The sequence below is a fragment of the Melospiza melodia genome, chromosome 9 (assembly GCF_035770615.1).
Source record: "Melospiza melodia melodia isolate bMelMel2 chromosome 9, bMelMel2.pri, whole genome shotgun sequence".
NCBI lineage: Eukaryota > Metazoa > Chordata > Aves > Passeriformes > Passerellidae > Melospiza > Melospiza melodia.
In genome coordinates this window covers 12,804,765-12,824,085 of record NC_086202.1, presented here as the reverse complement: position 1 = coordinate 12,824,085, position 19,321 = coordinate 12,804,765, and the positions used below count along the sequence as shown (strand labels likewise).

The 19,321-nt window shown below is 53.1% G+C and overlaps 1 protein-coding gene across 1 annotated transcript in view; it reads left to right on the top strand.

Moving 5' to 3' along the window:
* Positions 1 to 661: 661 nt before the first annotated feature.
* The window catches only part of TRIM8 (tripartite motif containing 8), a 29,948-nt gene continuing 11,288 nt past the window's right edge, over positions 662 to 19,321 (top strand). The window contains exons 1-2 of the mRNA XM_063163308.1: positions 662 to 1,445; positions 1,732 to 2,387. Of these exons, the coding sequence (XP_063019378.1) occupies positions 1,818 to 2,387 (570 nt within the window). The 5' untranslated portion in view covers positions 662 to 1,445; positions 1,732 to 1,817. The remainder of the gene's footprint in view (positions 1,446 to 1,731; positions 2,388 to 19,321) is intronic.

Below are 19,321 nucleotides of genomic sequence, written 5' to 3'. Positions count from 1 at the left end.
CCCCATGGCCGCCCCGCCCGCCCCCCGCCGCCGCCCCGGCCCCCCGCGCCGGGGCTGAGCCCGAGGCGCCGCCCCCCCTTCCCCTTCCCGCTGCGGGGCTCCGCGCCCCCACCCGCCTCGCTCCGCGTTCCTCCCCCCCCTCCCCGGCCGCTGCCGCCTCCCCGGGGGCGGCGGGAGGAAGCCGGGGCGTGGGGCTCCGGCGCCCAGGGCGACCCCAAGATGGCTGGAGGAGGCGGCGGGGGCGGGCGCGGGGGGCTGTGCTGAGCGGCCCCGCCGGGACGGGACGGCTCGGCTCGGCTCGGGCTCGCCTGGCCCCGCAGCCCCTCCGCAGAGCCTCGCTGGGCAGGCGGAGGAGGTGGCTCCCGGGAGCAGGGTTGTTCTGGTGACTTTATTTATAATTTCTTTTTTTAAATACCCTCTGTTCTTCTTTTTTTTTTTTTTCTTTTTCTTTTTTTTTTTTTTTTTTTTATAATTTATTTATTTTTTAATTTTATTTTTAACGCGCTCCCGGTCTCCGTTCTCAGCCGGGCAGCTCAAGATGGCTGAGAGCTGACTCGGCTCTCCCGGAACCGCTCGCTCCGGCCGGCTCCTCCCGGCTGCCCGCCGCCGCCTCGCCCCTTCCCGGCGGGGCCGCGCCGGGGAAGGCAGCGCTCCGCCGCCGGCTCGGGCGCCGTCCGTGCGCCCCTAAGCATTGTTACCGTCGGGGGCTTGCGACCCCCGGGCTGGCCATGAGAGCGGGCTAGGACGGACCCTCCGGGCGCCTTTTTCCCCCCAGCCCTGGTGGGAAGTGAGAGCAGGTTGATTTGGGGTCTGCGGGGCTCAGAACCCCCCGTGGCAAAGCCCGTCCCCTCTCCGGGAGCGTTGGAGGAGCTGGGCGGGCTGTGCTGGGCTGGCGTTTGCTCTGAATGACCGAGCTCTCCCATTCAAGACCTCGCAATCTCGAAGCAGGCGAGAGAGCTTTTTTTTTTCTCTTTTTTTTTTTTTTTTTTTTTTTTTTTTTTTTTTTTTCCTGTCTTATCTTTTTTCCCCTCTTCCTTTTTTCCCCTGCTGCTCCTCCGATTTAGAAGCAAATCTCGGGGGCCGCAGAGAGAATTCGTTTTTCCGCCATCGTCATCGTCGCTATTATTATTATTTTTTTAATCTTCCTCCTTTTCCCGTTTTGGATCTTAACCCTTTGATCTGTTTCCTTTAAAAGACTCTGATTCCCAACTCCCATCAGGGGGAGAGGGAGGAGAAATACAGGGAAGGGGAAAAAAAAAGCCCGAGCGAGTCGCTGCCCTCAGCTGTTGGCCAGGTTTGGTGGGGGACAAAAGTCCCTTTAAAATATTGAATGTCAGTTGCAAACCTAAGAAAAGAAAAATCTGATCCGGAGCGCTAAATTTAGGAGCTTTATATGGAACTTGGACTCTGCTGCTGGATTTTGTATGGATTTTTTTCAACCTTTGGTAAGTTTCAGTTCACCTTCTGGGGTAAAAAGGAGCAAATGGCTTTTAGGGGTGTTTAGGACTTCGGGCTGTAAGTCCAACAGGATCGTGTTGGGGTTTTTTTGACCATTTGTGTTGTTTTTTTAACGAAGCGATGGGGACATTGCGTTTTCTTGCCGGATATTCCTAGAGTGCTGCTCTGTAGCTTATTTTATCCCCGATTTTAAAATCTGCTGCGGTTTATTATTTATGGCGTGTGCTGCGGGAGGGGGGAGCCTGTCCGTTCACCCTCAGCCTTCCCTTTCAGGGAGGACAGACCCCGGCGTCCGCCCCTAGACCGCACTGAGCGACCGAAGCGGCTGGGGGGAAGCGTCGACAGAGCTGCCGGCAGAGATGGCCGAGAATTGGAAGAACTGCTTCGAAGAGGAGCTCATCTGCCCCATTTGCCTGCATGTCTTTGTGGAGCCGGTCCAGCTGCCCTGCAAGCACAACTTCTGCCGGGGCTGCATCGGGGAGGCGTGGGCCAAGGAGTCGGGCTTGGTGCGGTGCCCGGAGTGCAACCAGGCCTACAACCAGAAGCCCAACCTGGAGAAGAACCTGAAGCTCACCAACATCGTGGAGAAGTTCAACTCCCTCAACCTGGAGAAGCCCCCCTCAGTCCTGCACTGCGTCTTCTGCCGCCGGGGCCCGCCGCTGCCGGCCCAGAAGATCTGTTTGAGGTGCGAGGCTCCGTGCTGCCAGTCCCACGTCCAGACCCACCTGCAACAGCCCTCCACGGCCCGGGGGCATCTCCTGGTGGAGGCGGAGGACGTGAGGGCCTGGAGCTGCCCCCAGCACAACGCCTACCGCCTGTACCACTGCGAGGCCGAGCAGGTGGCCGTCTGCCAGTTCTGCTGCTACTACAGCGGGGCCCACCAGGGACACTCGGTCTGCGACGTGGAGATCCGCCGCAATGAGATCCGGGTGAGTCCAACCATCCTGGGCGCTCGGGTTTGCCCAGCCTGGGGACTGCCCAGTCACCCTCTTCCCTGCCATGTCTGTTCGCCTGTGTTTGTGTAGGACCTACTCAAAATCCATCCTGGCACTGCTCCTCCTTCCGCCCGGGGTCCCCCTGTGGCAGACATGTTGGGTGGCCTCCCAGCCAAGCAGTGACGGAGCCCGTGGGTGCTAGGGGGGCTCCCCGGGGAAGGTGTCTGTGCTGTGGGGCCTTTGTAGCTGTTGAGCTGTGGGTCCTACAGCCCCTTGGGTGTGCACTCTGCAGGGCAGGGTTGCAGTCTTGGGCCAGGGGTGTTTGGAGGGGCAGTCTGCCAGGCTTGTGCTGGGCTATGCAGCTGTTCGGGGGAAGGCAGAAGAGCTGCCTGCAGCTGAGGTCGAGTCACCCCAAAATTGGGCTTCCTGGGAGGACAAAGCGGCTGCAGGAGCAAACCCTGTCCATTGTAAGGCCTGTGAATGTCAAACTGCCTGCTCTTCCCACTGCCTCCCACTGGGGCCAGTGGCCGCCATCCTCTTCCCCCTGGCAATGGAAGAGCTTCGTGTCAGAGACCCATGACGTGTCAGAGACCCATGACGTCTCACTGGTGGGGATTCAGTCTTGGGATTTGGCCAAATAATGTGATTTTTTTATTGGGGGGCACAGGGCTGCCTCTCTCCCTAGAGCAGCTTGGGCTGTTGTGCTGGATTCGAGGGAAAGCGGGTCTGTATTTTGCTCTTGGCCAGGCCATCTGGCAGGAGCTTTCACCCCTGGCTCCCCACCCTCCAGTTCTGGCGGGCATTTACCAGCCCTGCAGCCAGCCCTGCCCTGACCTTTCTACCACCTTCCCCCTTTTCAGGGTTGCCCCTTCGCTCCCCCTCCGACCCTTCGAAAGAGGCTCGACGCTTGTCTGCCGAATAAATATTTAACAATGAATTGAATGGTGATTACTGTAAAATGGGCATGATTTCCTGTGTATTTTAATGTTGCCAAAATGAGTCACCATTTAGCAATAAAAAAAACCGAAGAAGTCATAAATAAAAATTGCAGTATAATTACTTTCCAATTGGATGGCCAGGCCTGGGAGTGGGGTGGGGGGATGCAGCTCTGTGTAGAGTGGAGCCAGCCTGAGCTCACAGGAAGGTTATTTTCCTCTCCAGGTTTTCTCGGGGAAAACCAGGGACCTCCGCGGAGGTGCCAGCAGCTCCGCCACACACGCTGGAAGGGGAAAGACCCAGTCAGTCTTTTGGAGAAGTGCTTTTCTGCTTCTATTTATAGGGAGTCATTTTGGTTTCCCTCTGCCAGGGTGGGGAGCCACCTCGGGAGGGCTGTGCAGGGCTGGGATGGGGTTCTCATGTGCATCTCCCAGGAGCCTTAGCCAGGGACCAGAACTATTTTTCCAGGTCCTTTTCCAGGACACTTTGATCTCATTTATTCCTGCTCTTGCTGCATGTTTTTTTTGTTGTTGCTGCTGTTGTTATGGCTGGATGTTCGCCACTTCTTGCGGATGCACGCTGCTAATGACCTGGCAGAAATCTGCCACTGCCTAGGCTGGATTTTGGCCCCGGCTTGAAATTTTAGGATATGTGGCCAGACACCAAAAGTGTTAGACAGTTGTATCGTAGAGCCATGGAATTGTTTTGTGACCTTGGCCAAATCCCTCGGTACCTCCATCGCCACATTATCTTAATTTCCTTTCTCTGTGATGATAAGCTTGTCTCTTCCCGCTGGGCGCGTGGCTCGGTTGGGTGCACGGAGTCTGGGTCAGTGAAGGACAGCACCAAGCTGGGGGACGGTGTGCCCAAAGGATCCTCCCTATAGTTGAATCACTTCTTCCATGAAGTGCCTGGAGTAGGGATGAGCCCCTGGGAAAAGCACCCAGCAGGTTGCCAGCCCTTGCTCCATGGCTGTGGCTGGGTCTCCAGCTGAAAGCTGCCGGTTGCCAGCCAGCAAGGAAGGTGGCCTCGCCTCGTCGGCTCCCGAATTAGGGTGCATGAGCTCAGCTGGTGACTGCTTCCCGCCTGCGGGAGCCGGGCCCGGGATTCCTGGCTGCTTGCTCACCCTGCAGCGGTGGTGAGCCGCACTCGGAGCATCCCGAGAAAAGATGGACTGCGACTGGGGGGCAGATGAGTAACGCTGGGCTTGGGAGGTCCGGGGGAGGCCCCATTGTGAGAGGTTTGTTCCATGTGTGGCTTGTGTTCAGAAAGCCGTTAATTGAGAAATGAGTCAAAGTTGGGAGGATCAGAGCCCTGACCTTGGTGCGAGGGACTCGCAAGTGTGGGGGTTGCAACGCCAACTTGCTGTGGAGGGGATGTCGCCCGTGGTCCGGAGGAGGGACTGGAGCCTGCAAACATGCTCCCCATAAACTCTGCTTTTTAAGCATTTATTCCTCTGGCTGTGTTGCCAACCTGCCTCAAAGGGCACCTTACGCCTGGTTACAGACTGGTTTGAAGGGGAAAAGGGGCTTAAAACTCCTTGGGGACAGCACCAGCGCTTTGTCAGCTGAGCTGGCAGGTGGGGCAGGAGTGCTCTGGCTGGGTGAAGGAGGCTGGAGCAGGGTGTCTGCCAGAGGAAAGGGGGTGTCCGTGCAGGGTTTGCCTGAAGCAGAACATGTGCCTGGTGGGTTTGGGGGAAGGACCCCGCTCAGCATTAGGTGCTGCGCAAACCCGCAGAGCCCTGGCTCAGAATTAGTTGAACTCCACGGTGCAACTGTAATACAAACAGTAAATAAAATATGTGGTTAATCTTTCTTTCGTGGGCGTATAAAGCGCTTACCTCCCCTTCCCCCCGTGAGATGTTTTCTCCTTTGTTTCCTGTTTTTGTAGTGCTTAAAGAGGAGAGGGGGGGAAAGAAAAGCCAACAAGGCACCCTCTTTTCTTTTTTTCTTTTTTTTTTTCTTTTTTTTTTTGCTTCTTCTCATTTTGTTTGTTTCAAGGTCTCAAAATGAAACAGTTTTTCTTCCATCTTTGCCTTTGCTGCCCTAGCCATGTGCCTCCTGCCTGCATGGGGGAACCTGCTTCTAAGGCTGGAAAAGAAAGTTGCTCCAGTGCGAGGTTGATGTGTTGCTTTTTATTTTTTCTCCATCCAAAAAGGGGGAAAATACATTGCTGGGATTGGAGTGTGGGTAAGAAGTCAGCAGTCAGAGAAAGGAGAAAGAGACTCACTTGTGGGGTATTACTATGGTTGCCCTGTCTTTGTAGGGGACATGGTTGATTGAGGCCAGGTACATCTGAGCTTGCTCAGAGGTTTCCCAGCTGCCTGTTCTCAGCTAGAGGTGCCACCAGTGGAAATGTCTTGGGTAGAGAGGCTCTGATTCTGTTTTGTTTTTGGGGAAGAGATCAATTTCTCCCTGTCCTAGCTTCCTAGAAATCCCTTCATATTCTGAAGATATCTGGTGGCTTTGAACCAGATATCTGGTGGCTTTTAAGTGGGAGAAAATGCATTGTGGTGCTGAGACCTGGAGGAAAACATTGGGGATCCTCCCGGAGGTGTGTAGGAGCAGCATCCAGCACTGTCCATGGAGCTGTGCATGTTCAGCAAATCCAGGGGGACAGGGACCGGGCTGCTGGCTCCATCTGCAGTTCAGTGGGTTTGGGCTTTCTTCTTTGGCAGCACCCCACATAAGGCCAACTCATGCTTTCTAAATTATGAGAAGGAGGAGAACTGAGTGCTTGGTAGGAGCACAGGAAGAGATGGATCTCAAGTCTGTACCAAAAACTCTGACACTTTGCCAGCTTTGGCCACCACAAAGTCCTACATGGCATCCCCATGCTGCTATCAGTGCCTGGATGTTTTGCTGGGACCAAGGGAGTCCTACTGGTGGGGAAGCTCAATATCAGCTTCACTGCTAGGCTTCTGGCATGAGCTGCTCTAGGTTGTTTTACTCTGAAACAGGTTTGGTAACTTGTGATGGACTGGATTTTTACAGGCTTACTTATTTTCCAGATGACTTGTTTATGAGGAGCACGGCACGCAGCTCACTGCAGGCATTGTGAGTACAAGTGCCCGAGTGCTTGAGTGCTAATTTAGCTCTCGTGGCTGTAGGTGGTGTGGCTGGTGCCTGGCAGGCATTTGCTGTGGCACTCTTTGAGCATTCCCAGTCCCCAGACAACTTTTGCAGCAGGTCCTATGAAGCAGGAGATGGGCACCTTCTCCCTGCGCCTGCCATCTGAACTTCCACCAGCACCCCAGAGCTGAACTGCCAGTCTAGCCCAAGGGTTAGGTCAGCCTAACCCAGGTCTTCCCTTCCCTGGCTTTGCTTATGCCCTAATTCCTGCCCAGGAACATGCTCCTAAATGTGGCTGATCATTGTGCCCTGGGATGCTGTCAGTTGGTCACGCTGCCATGATGAGCACTGACTTCTTGGGCCTTGGGCAGTGGCAGAAATCCCAGCACCCACCTAGCCTGGCTCCTGAGCTCCGTGCCACTCACCACATGGATCTGTCAGGCTTTGCTGCTCCGTGTTATCAGGGGCAGCAGATTTCAGTTCAAGCTGTAGCAGCCTGAGCTGCCCTAGAGTGGTCTTGGGGCGCTGAGCCACTCTGCTGCAAACCCCTCTGGGTTTGCTGGCCAAGCAGCAGTGGGTATCTGGCAGTCCCAGATCTCTGGCTGAACTGGAGCAGTCTCCTGCCTCTGCAGGGTTTGGATTAAGGGCTTTTCCCTGCTGCTTTCCTGCTAAGCTTGAACATTTTCTGTGCCCTTAGCCCGTCAGGTTGCCAGCGGTTTGTTGCTCCAGACCTGCAGCTGCAAGTCTTTTGTGTAGAGTCAATCCAAGTGACAGCAGAGATGGAGAATGCTGGGAGGCAGCCTGGTGGCTTGGGTGGCAGGAAGGAGACTTGTGTGGAGGGGACAGCCTTGGTAAAGGGGTAGGACAGGGGCTGCTGTGGAGAATGCTCTCTTCCCATAGGGGACAATGCAGTGTGGATGGGAGCTTGGAGAGTGAGGTGGAAAGAGGAGAGATAAGGAAAGGTTCACCTGAGGACCTTGAGCTGCTTTGCAAGGAGTAGCAACAATATGTAGCCCAGGCTTACAGCCCTGCTCACCAGACTGCCCTGGCCTACCTAGAGCTTTCCACCCTGAAGCTTTCCCTCAGCAGTGACTTTGAATGAGCCCCTCAGACAGAGGTGTTGTGGTCTGGTCTCTGAGCTAGGAGGTCTAAGCCCAGCTTTGTCTGGTGATGAGGGTGTAATGAACTTAGTCCAGACACTTGTTTAATCTAAATCTATCGTGTGATACTTATGTGAGCATCATGTGTCTGCTGGCATGGAGGCGATCAGCGTGCCGTTCTCCTCAAGCCCATGAGCACGATGGAGAGGGAGAAGTAGGAGAGGCAGGAACTGCAGTGGGACACCCTGGACTTGTCTCCACCCCTCGGCCTCCTGCCTCACAGGAGGGAGTCTGGGTGAGCCCTTCAAGGAATGTGCAAGCCCCAGGACTGTCCTTCCCTTCTTCTCCCCTCCCCTTGCTCCCGCAAAGCGCTATTCTCAAGGTCTCCTGTGTGCTGATCCGGGCCTGGTCCTGCCAGAGGGGCATCCACAGCCTCTCTGCTGCTTTGGTCTTTGCCTCTGGAGCCAAGGAGTTGCCTCTGTCCCCATCTGAGCGGGAGGAGCAGAAGAGGGGCTGGCGAAGGGGGTGGGAGGAGAAGGCAGATTTCCATGTCTCACAAAGGGCACAAGTGATCAGATTCGTGCAACTGCCCAAGAATAAAGAGGCTCTTACAGTGCTGGCTGCCCTGACCTCTCTCCTCTCTGCTCCAGAGGACAGCGTGTGACCACACAGGGATTTCTTAGCTGTACTTGGGAGGCGGGCAGCAGGCTTTCTGTCCCCAGATCTGTCTGCGCTTGCTTGCAGCTATTGGCCTATTTTTTGCTCATTACCTGTCTGTTTACTGGAAATCTTGGTACATGGTGATAATTTCTTCTTTTCTTCTCTTTAATTTCATGTAATTGTTTTGGGTTTTTTTTCAATCTGACACTGAAATGCTCTGAGAGCAGCAGTGCTTCCAGAGCAGGGACAAAAGTAACCAGGAAACACAGGGCAAGAGAGGAGGGATCGACACCGAAACAATGAAATAGCCAAGCAAGGAAAGACTGAATGCTCAATAGCACAAGCCTTTGCAGAAATGCCTGGCTAGTGCAGCATTTTATAATCAGCTTCTGTGCAGGGCTGGCCTGCAACAGTAGTGTGATGGGGGAGGAATGCTTTGAATTAGCTGGATGCCAGAATTAATTCTGTCAGAATTCAAATGTACATGTATGTACGGATTTATAAATAAACACTTGGAGCAGGATTTTGCTTTGCCACAAAAGCTTTAGGGCAGAATCTGGTCTGGCCTGGCTTTTTTGCTTTAAAAAAAATAATATGCTATGGATCTGGGCTAGGTTCTGGTGACTTTGTCAACTTCTTGCATTTATCAGCAGCCTGTAGGCTGAGGAGATGCTGGTTGGGTTGAAGTAAGGGGGATGGCACAGAGGACTCGGAACTGCTGAGCTTGCTTGCAGTGATAGGCAGTTTTCTGCAATGAACCTCTGTTTGCTGGAAGAGAGGGTGAGGAAGATGCTGGGGGACTGGTGGGGAGATGTGAAATTTGCAGGACCAGGGATGTCCTGCCCTTCCCTTTCCTCCACGAAAGGACAGAGGCAGCTACCCCTCCTTTTCCTGGGAGAGCCATATCCAGCACACTTGGGAATGGGAGGAGGAGATGTCTGGTCCCTAATATGGAGGGAGGGGTAGTTATTCACAGGCATGAGACTCTGGATGCACGCAAAAGTTTTTACATATGTCCCCCAGATGAACTCAGGGAAGAGGTTCTCAGTCCTGGATCCTTTCTGATAAGGACAGCTTCAGCCTGTTCTCACCAGGGCATCATGGTTGTCCCTCTTCTGTCTTGTGATTCTCTTGTGATGGTAACATGAGCAGAAGTTCCCAGCTCAGCGCAGTGCCCTGCACTCTGCAGCGGTGCTGTTGCACTCCAAGTCATCTGTTTGCTGAGATGATGTACCAGAACTGTTAAAAAAACCCCAAAACACGAATTAATTTAATTTCTCTGTTTCTTCTCTTCCCCCTACCTTTCCTTTTTCAGTTTCTTCCTGTGTGGATGCTTTGACGGGGGGGCTGTCTCTGGAGTGGGCTGGGAAGAGCCGAGCTGTGGATGGCTCCAGATGAGGCAGTTGGCAGGGAGTGATGTTCCGGATGGCTGTGTCTCTCTGAAATATGAGTAAACATTGTCAGAGCAGCCGACTATATGATCTGGGGCTGATCTGTCTTTTCTTCCCTCTACCCATCTCTCCCTGTTCAGGATCCCCCATTTGCTCGGCATCACCCAGTTCTCCTCTCCCTGCCTGGGCAACCTGGAAGCTTCATCCTAGAGCTGTAGCTTTGGAGAAAGGGAAAGAAAATCCCGCATGTCCTAATGGAGGCAGTGTTTTCCCTTGCCATACGACAGCTTAATCTAAACCTTCATTTGAGCCAGTTATTGTGTGGCTTTAAAACCCCATCCCCTGGAAACTAGTCTCCCACCCCCTTCCCTCCCAGTCAATCCTGGTCGGTGGAGCCGAGCTCCAGGGTTTGGTGCTGGGCCACACGCAGACACAGATCGATCACGCTGGGGGGTGGGTTGATATTTCTGTGGCAATGGTTTTTATTGCTGGTTGCGGTTGTTGGGTTGTTGGTAACTCGGGGGGGTTGGCGTGCACTGTAATGGGCTTGTGCAAGGGGAGAGAGAGGGTAATGTGATTGCGTCCTTCTGCTCATTATCCTCTCGCTGCAAGGGGGGGCCGCATCCCTCTCCCCCTCTGAATCCATGTGGAGCTGCCGCCTCTGCGGTGGGAGCAGGTTTTCCCTGCAGGTGAACTCCTCTGCGCTCAGACAAAGGGCTGGGGGTGCCGGTGCCTCCCTTTGTTCTTTTCCTGTCCTGGTGCACTCGCCTCTGCCGGCATAAAGCCCCTTGAAGCGTGCCTCTCAAATGGATGGAGCGGAATAAATGTGCTGCGAGGTCTCTGTCCCCCTCGCAGACCCTTTGGGGACAGTGCGGGGGCGGGTGCTGCGCTCCCCCTTCCCTCTGGTATTGTGCTAGCCCTTAGTGATGGGGGTGGCCAGATCCAGGAGGGAATTACTGCAGCTCTCCTGCCACAGCTGCACTGTTGTTACTGGGTGGCTGAGGCCTGCGAGCTCTGTTTTGGTCAGAGGTAGTTTGATTGTAGGGGGTGGGGACAGAGCCTGCCCCCATCAAGGGAATGAGAGCACATCTGGGGGCTATTTCCCTGCCTCTGCCTGCTGGCATCCTGCACAACAGGGCATCTGGGCAGGGAACTGGAAATAGTGCCTGGTGTGAAGACCATCCCTTTCCAAAGACAATTCCTGAGCATGTAAGCCCAGCAGGTAAAGCCAAGGCCTGTCTTCCAGCTAAGGAATTTGTAGCTTTCTACTTAGAACAGGGGAGATAAAGATCATTTTAATCTCTGCAACAATCTAAAGTCTGGATGGGAAGTCAGGGTATTACCCTAGTTTAGAGGTAAGCAGAGGTGGGGAGACCTGCTAGGAGTCAGGAAGTCCATGGCAGTGTGGGGAAGCAATCCTGGAGACTGGAGCTTTCTTTGCTGATGATGGTACCTTGCATGGACCCTGCTAGCTGCCCCCATCCAGGTACTCCTCCCCTGGTCCTCCCCAGGGCTGGTTCCTGCTACAATCTAGGAATGCACATGGTATTAATCTCCATTTACCAAAGTGCTTTTCAGCAATATGATAAATGATAACAAGGTGAAGAACAAAAACTAAACCTTCCTCTCTCTCTGCATTAAAACTGCCCATTGGAGCCTTCTCAGGAAATATTCCTCCTTCCCAAAACCAAGGCCTGGCTTTGCAGGAGAGAGAGACAGGAGGCATCTGGAAAGACAGCCTTCATGTACATGCTGCATCCAATAACTGTTGACAAAGGCATTTGAGGAAAATCTTGTGCTTCCCAAACACTGGAGGCTGGGAGTGTCTGTCAGTTTGGTGGGGGATGGAGGTATCCAGGGGACAGGGAGCCCGTCAGCCCATCTCTTCTGGGTCTGGTGGAGGGAGCAGACATTGACATTTTGAAGGTCAACCAAAAGTCATGAGCTGGCCCTGTGGCAGCTGTGCTGGCTGGCAGGTAAGGGGAAGCCACCACAAAGCCACAATATCCACCTGGTTTTTCTGTGCGTACAATCTCACCAGGGAATGAGGATCTACCGTTGTTGGTCCTTTCTGCTCTAGAAAATGGCAGTGGGTCACAGCTAGAAATGGCTTCTCTGGTTGTACCCTGACTGCTGGCGCTGCTCCCCCAGTGCCTGTGCAGTTCTCAGCACATCCCATAACATTTGTGCCTCCACCGCATCCTCCTTGAAAGAGGATAATGAAACTGAAAGGGAGAAGCAGGGCACACTAGAGGCACCTTGGGCTGCCAAGCTTGAGGAAGCAGTGCTGGTCTGCCAGAGACCTGAGGAGCTGGATTTTTGAGTCAGAAGATGACATGCCAGGTAGGCAGAGAGTGAACGACACCTTATGTGAGGATGGAAACTGAGTGTCAAATATGGCTCACGTGAATCAGCAGGACTGGGTTGTGCAGAGCAGTTCCCTTGGCTCCCTGGGAGGATGGAGCTGACTGGGGTCTGAGCTGTCGAACTCTGATGGCCGAGTCAAACCCAGAAGATAAATGATACTTCAGGGGCCTGAGATCAATAATGTCAAAGGCTGGTCCGTAATTGGGTGAGATTAAAAACCAATGGCAGGCCTTCTCCTAGGAGCACAAGTCAGCACGTTGAAGGAGAGCAGCAGGGTTTGCTCCTTTACAGTTATTCCCTCGTGGTGCCCACATCCAAAATCCACCTTCCCTGGCTGCCCTCTGCAATATCAGTGATTTCCCTTTTCAATCAACATCGACCATATCCTGCAGGTCCCCTACAGCCGAGCCCTCTTCACTGGTCCCTGTGCAGCTGGTCCAGAGTGCTCCTGTCCTTGAGAGAGTGGCTGAGTTGGAGACAAAAGCAACATAGTCTGATGCTGGCCACCAGCCTCTTTCAGTGCCTGGGAGTGAGCTGGGACTGCAGGAGGTAGAGGAGGAGATGCTGGAGCAGGAGGTCATATTGATGATGTGGGTACCATGATAGGCCATGTTTTGATAGATGCTTGGCTTTCGGGAGCATAATGGGGAGAGGAGTTTGGGAAATGAGGGCTGCTGATTACTCTTGCCTTTGGTCCTTAATATGTTATTTTTCTCTGTATTTATCAATTAATGGGTACCATGAGTATTTAGCCACCCATAAGCAGGAGACAGGTGGGGTGCACACTTGTGCTGATTTTGAGGGTGCGGATGTTAGATCTTGCCATAGAATTGTTTTTTCTCCTGGTGGGGTGCTAAGCAGGGAGCTGTGTCCCCTGGTTAGCAACAGCCACAGCCAGGCATGTAGAAAATGGGAGTGATTTATTTGCAGGAGCAAATTAAAATAAACTTGAGTCCCTTCTTTTCAGTGTATTCTTAAAGGGTGCACAGGGTGCAGGCAGGGCCGTGCCGTGGCTCCTGTGAAGGGCACTAGGAAATATGATGTTGCCTCTGTTTCCCGAGTGCAAGGGCAATTGAAATAGAAGGGGCCATGTTGTCCCCTGCTGCTGCCCCTTTTGCGCACACAAGGAGCTGTAGATGCTGTTTGCCTTTGCCCCAGGCTCCTCTTCCCCTTCCTCCCCACTCCCCCCCCCTTCCCCGCCAGGAAGCCTGGCCTTTGTGTGAAGTGATGCCTCCTGACATCAGCCGGGCGCACAATTTCCTCTGCAGCGGGGAGGGTGAGCGGGCAAGGAGAGGGGTGCCACGTTCCCCAGGATGTGATGTGTGGTCTGCTCTTGCTGGAGCACAGGGTGACAGCACTCCCAGGGTAGCTGTGTGCCCATCTGGGATCCTGTAGGGGGGGAGGTGACTGTCCCCAGCCTTACTGGTATGGTGATTCGGTGGAGCTTTGCCTGCTTGTGCTGTTCTGCCTGAAAACACCACACCAGTGTGTTGCTTTTTGCTGCCTAAGACTCTCATTGCTTCAGTGGCATCTTTATGTGACCCCTCGAGGGATGCATTGGTGGACTTTATGTAGCTGATGTGTGACCAGCACTGGATGCAGGGTCCTGCTTTGGGTTTGGCATTGCAGTGCCATGGAGCAAACGTGGAGGGGCTCAACAGCAAGGCAGGAGCAGGGCTGACAGCTCCTGCGGGCCAGGGCTGCACCAGAGCTCTGGGAGCATCCTGCAATCCATGCAGACACGTTGCTTCAGAAAGGGCAGGTTGCAGGTCAGCGATGAGGGGATTTGTGGGGTGTGGGCTCTTGGCTTCTTCTTAAAAGGGGGCTACTGCAACACATGGGAATTGGCCAAGTGCCTGCCAACAGGAAGCCACTGCTGGCACCTTGCCAGGAGTTTGGGGACCTTGCATCCCTTTAATTTGAGATGTGTTTACTGGGGGATGGCATTTTGCTGCTGGCTGTCTGGAAACTACAGGTCCCAGCATGCTCCTTCGCTTGTCACCCGGAGGGAGTGTGGTACCACAGGATTTGTAGTCTCAGTGCTTGCCACTTTGGGGTTTTGCTGTAACTGAGAAGGGCTCTGATTCAGCATTGCTGGGCACATCCAGGCTGCAAGACATGGGACTGGTCTCTGCCTCCTGTTTTCCTATCCTTCTGCCACCCACTTGCTCACTGCAAGACCAGGTTGGCCTTTTTATGTCAGCAGGCTGGGGAGGGGATCTGGTCCTATTCTTACTCATTTGCAACGTAAATATTTTGGTCCTGAATACGTTGCTGGGAGCTGGGTGTCACGTTGAGGAGCATGATTCATTCATGCTGTTGCTGCTCGGAGCACAATGAGGCAGCCCTGGGACAGGTCCCAAAGATTTCCTGTGATCGCGGCTGGTGGGGGATTTGGGACGTCACGTTCGAGTAAGTCAGAGTGCTTTTTGCACAATTCCTGCAAACAGGAGTACTGTGCCATGCCTACTGTATTCAGGACTTGCCATCCCCAAAATGTGGTTGTTGTGGGTGGCTTGCATTTCCAGAAGGAGAAATAATGAAGGGCAAGGCTGAGCTGCAGTTCTTGCCTTCTCCAGCTGCTGGTGTGCAGAAAAGGTTGCAGGGTGTAGGGTTTGTGCTGGTCCCAGCCAGCATAAGAAGTAAAGGTACAAAGCAATGCAAGTTGAAAGCCTGCTTCACATCAAGGAGACTCAGGCAGAGTTTCTCCAGTGGGACCAGAGCATCCCTGTGTATTTTAGAGGGATGTGGGACAACCTGAGGTGAGACGCTGGGCAGACGGGGCTGGGGCAGTGGAAGATGCCCCTCCATCCCACCCTTCCACTGGCAATGCTGTGCTGCCAGAAGGGACATTTCGTGTCCCACTTTGATCACTGGTGCAGGATGGGCTGCACCCTCCACCCCAGGACTGGTTCCCTCCATCCCCCCATGTGTCACTTTGTCCTCCCCATGCTGCTGAGGGCCAGGTGTGGGCAGCGCCCAGATTCGTTCTGGCATCCTTCGTTAGACACTGTTTGTTCATGCTGCATTTTTCTTTTTGCTGGCTTGTTTGGACACGCACTGGTACATTCACGGCACTCAGGCAGTAACGTGAGTCTCTTTCCCATTAGGAAAGGGGCCAGGATTTGGGGGGGCTGGGAGGGTGGCTTAAGCAGTAGTTTTTGAGATATTTCCTTCTGCTGCCACACCCTGCGTGAAAGAGCAATATCCGCGGCTTCAGCTGCTATCGCAAGGCTCTGAACGTCTCTCTTTTAATATAGATTGGTATCATTTTGCATTTTAAAGTAAAAACACGCTGCAAGCTGCAGACAGCTGTCGGTTGGCAGCTTTGTTTGAACATCTGGTATTGCTGGGCTGCTGTTCAGCGCGATCTAACTATGGGATTCATAAAGATTATAATCCGGGCTTTCAGATTCTCAACAACCACCTCACAAAAAAAAAAAAAAAATTGGTAAGAGAAAAAGCCCTGTAGAGAGGCAATGGAGGGTCCTTGGTGTTCAGCAGACTGTGGTCATGGTCATTGGGGTGGATGGACTTGCTGTACCTTTCCTTGGCTGCCCACAGGTGCTGACAGGCTGCTTCCAGCCTGCAAAATGCCAGGCACAGGGGAGCTGTGCAAGTGCAAAGTCTTTTCCCCGCTTCTGTTTTTTCCAGCTTGTGTGCTGAATCTGGTCTCATACTCCTCTGGGTGGTGTCTGGCGCTGGTGAGCTGAAGCAGCAGATTCTGCTGTGGCTTTCAGTAGATGTTTCTAACAGTTGTCTGCAGCAACAAGACTTGGTTTCTTTTTCTTTAAAGTAAATGATGGAGGAGCCAAGGCTTGCAGTAAACATTTTGGCATGTCAAAACCTCATTTCCAAGAGAAATTGAGTCCGCTTTTCTTGAAGCAACTGAAAGGTTGAGATAGCCACCTCTGTAAGCCCCATCCATCCTTCTGCAAGTCAGGCACTTTCCTTGGCACCTTTGAGAATTAAGCGACCTCTAAGCCCCTAACGAGTTTTATAAATCTTGTTAGTTGATCTGCATTTTTGCAAAGCTCTTTGAATCCAGCCTATTGGTGCATAAGTCACCTTGACTTTCCTCAAGGCTTTGACTCCCAATTCACTTTCAGGCTCCATTTGTCAGTTGGAGGTCCACAAAAACATCCCCCTTATCTTTATTAGAGAAAAAAAAAAGCTGCCTGGAGAAATGTAGCTGCACTTCAGTTGGTGCAGGCCAGTAATAGACGTGCATATAAACCTGTTCTGTCCTTGTTTGTGTTGATTTAACTTACCAGTACAAATTAAAATAGCCTTGAGCGGTTGGAAGTTTAACTAGATCAGTTGGGAGGAAAAAAAATAAAATCATGGCCTTTAAATCAAAGGAGGGTTTTCTTTCTAGTGCTGCCTGAGTCTGGAGAGGTGCCTTGGGCGGCTGGACCCCTTGTCTTTGGCTCACCAAATGAGACTCTGATGGGGCACGTGGCTGCAGGTCATTGCCAGTGGTCTCATGGCCAGGACGTGGCTACACGTGGGTACTGCTGCTGCTCTGCCCCTCAGAGGTATCTGAGCTCCCCATAAAGCCTGTTTATGCTTCCAGATCCTCATACCAGGCTCCCTCCAGAGCAGAAACTAGAAATCACGGGGGTGGGAAGCCAAAGAGGTTGTTTAGAGCTCAGGGCTTCCCATGGCAGGACTCAGCCTGATGGGTGCAGAGTGGAGGTCTTTGGGCAGGGGGGAGACTGCTCAGCCTGCAGTGGGAGCAAGGGTGGAAGAGGCTGGCTGTGTTTCACCCCTGCAGGGAGAAGGCTCTGAGATCACACAGGCCAGCTGGATCTTGAATCCAATATGTTTATTTGGAAGGGGGAGTGAGGGTTTCTCAATTTTGCAGGGCTTGCAGATGGGGTAGGTTTGCTGCCAAGCAATAGGATGGGTCTTTGCAGGATGGCTCCTTTGTAAGGCAAGCCATTCCCCCAGCCACAGTTTGGGAACAACTGGCTGAGACCCTGAGATTTTGTCAACATTGGGAAGATCTTGGAATTCAACAGAGCTAGACAAGACTGGGACAGCAACAGATTGAGGCAGGATTGGGGGTGCTGCCAAAGCCTGTTGAATTTTTTGTGGGGGTTATTGGAGGAGCAACTGAGAAATGATATGTCAGAGCAATAGGACTGGTGTGAGGACTTTCTGATTCAGCTGAATTTTAGCACTGAGTTATCTCCCTTTGCTGCCCAGACTGCCACCATTGGAGCTGGCAGAGCGCTTCTGAGAGCCAGCTGGGGGAGATGATCCCACCAAAGACAGACTGCTCTTTTTTTTCTGGATTAAATTTTTATCTGTATCTGTGGTTGGGAAGGGGCAGATGTATGAAAAAAGACATGAGGGAGCAAAGGATTGTAGGGCCCCCCTAATGTCCATATAAATTGATTGAAGCATTTGAGAAACCACAAGCACAGAGTGTGCTGAAGACAGAAAGGGCAGGACTTATTACACGATCTTTTAGGCTCTGAAAAACTGTGAAATCTGGTGAATCCCACTCAATACACTTGCAGGCCCCAGATTTTATTTTCTGGCATGGCAGGGGTGAAGCACAAGGCAGTGCTGGTCACGGGGAACAGTTGTGCTCCAGGTGTTGGTGTCAGTCTGAGCTCCCAAGTGGCTGGAAACAGTTGCTCAAGGCACTTGGGTCTGGGTGTCTGAAACTTTTCGGGAGGTCACAAACCCTGGGCTTTCCCTGCAGTCTCCAGTGCTGGTGCTCCTGAGTTGGTTACTCAAAGGGCATTTGGTGCTGGGCAGGGCAGATTGTGCCAGGGCCTGCAGCCAGAGCCCTGTGCTGGAGATGGCTCAGCAGCAGGGTGAATTTTGGCACTCATTTATAAGCAGCCCTAAACATGTACATTTTCCCCCTGAAACTGAAAGAGGTGGTGAAAAGAGCTCCTCCCCTGCATCCCTGGTGGCAAAGATGATGCAGACCCTGTCCTTCATAAACACTGAGCTGAGCCCTGTGACTCTCCCTGGCTCTCCTCACTCCCAGGCCAATGTGGCCTGTGCTGTCCTCCCACTGAAAGCTGCCTGGGGTGGGCTGTGTTCACACCCAGGCCTGGATGAGGATCTCTTCTCCCTCCCTGCCCAGCAGAGAGAAATTAAATTTCTTGAGCTCCTCAGTGCCCTGAGGGCCTGGTCGTGCCTGCAGCCCCAGCCCTCAGAGGTGGCTGCACCACCATCTTGCTCCTGCACCACCCAAATGCATCTGCTGTCCCTGTGGTATTGGGACACAGTGTGGGAGCATCTTCCCTGATGGGATGCTGTCTCTCCTGGCAGGGACAGGGCAGGAAGTGGCTCTACTGGCCGGGTCACTAGTGAGGCTCTCCAAGGCTCAGTTTTGAGACCAGTCTTGTTTAATACTAGGAAGGCTCTAGAGAGAGATCTGGACAGGCTGAATCGAGGGGCCAAGGCCAGTTGTATGAGGTTCAACAAAGTGAAGTGCTGGATGCTGCACTTGGATCACAACAACCCCACACAGTGCTACAGGCTGGGGGGCAGAGTGGCTGGATGCTGCCCAGCAGAAACAGAGCTGAGGACCATGAGCCAGCAGTTGCCCAGGTGGCCAAGGAGGCCAGTGGCGTCCTGGCTTGTGTAGCAGTATGTGGCCAGCAGGACCAGGACTGTGATCACTCCCCTGTACTCAGCACAGCACCTCAAATCCCATGGTCAGTTTTGGACCCCTTACTGCGAGAAAACTACTGAGGTGCTGGAGTGAGTCCAGAGAAGGGCAACAGAGCTAATGAAGGGTCTGGAGCACAAGTGCTGTGAGGAGTGGCTGAGGGAGCTGGGGGTGTTTTTGGGGCTACCTGGAGGAAAGGAGGCTCAGGGGAGACCTTATCACTCTACAACTGCCTGAAAGGAGGGTGTAGCAAGGTAGGGATGGGCCTCTTCTCCCAGACAACAAGTGACAGGACAAGGACAAGCCTCAAGCCATGCTAGGGAGGGTTCATATTGGGCATCAGGAAGAATTTCTTCACTGAAAGGGAGGTTAAGCATTAGAATGGGCTGCCCAGGGAGGTTGTGGAGTCACCATCCCTGAACGTGTTCAAGAAATTACTGAACCTGACCATTAGTGCTAATGGTTTAGTTGACAAAGTGGTGTTCAGTCAAAGGTTGAACTCAAAGATCTTGGAGGCGTTTTCCAATCTTAATGAGTTTATGATTCTATGATTCTATCACCAGGGCTCATCTTTGTCCTGTGGAGCCAGCAGCATCAGTCATGGCTCACCTGGCTGCATGCTCGGCATGCAAACTGGCTTCTTGTCCTGGTATTTGTCTTCCTGGTGCATTTCCAGCCCCTTTTTTCCATCTTATGAGTGAGTCTGGAGCCCCAAATCTGGCATAGGCAGTTTACCCTGCTTTCACTGCCTCTATTATGCTTT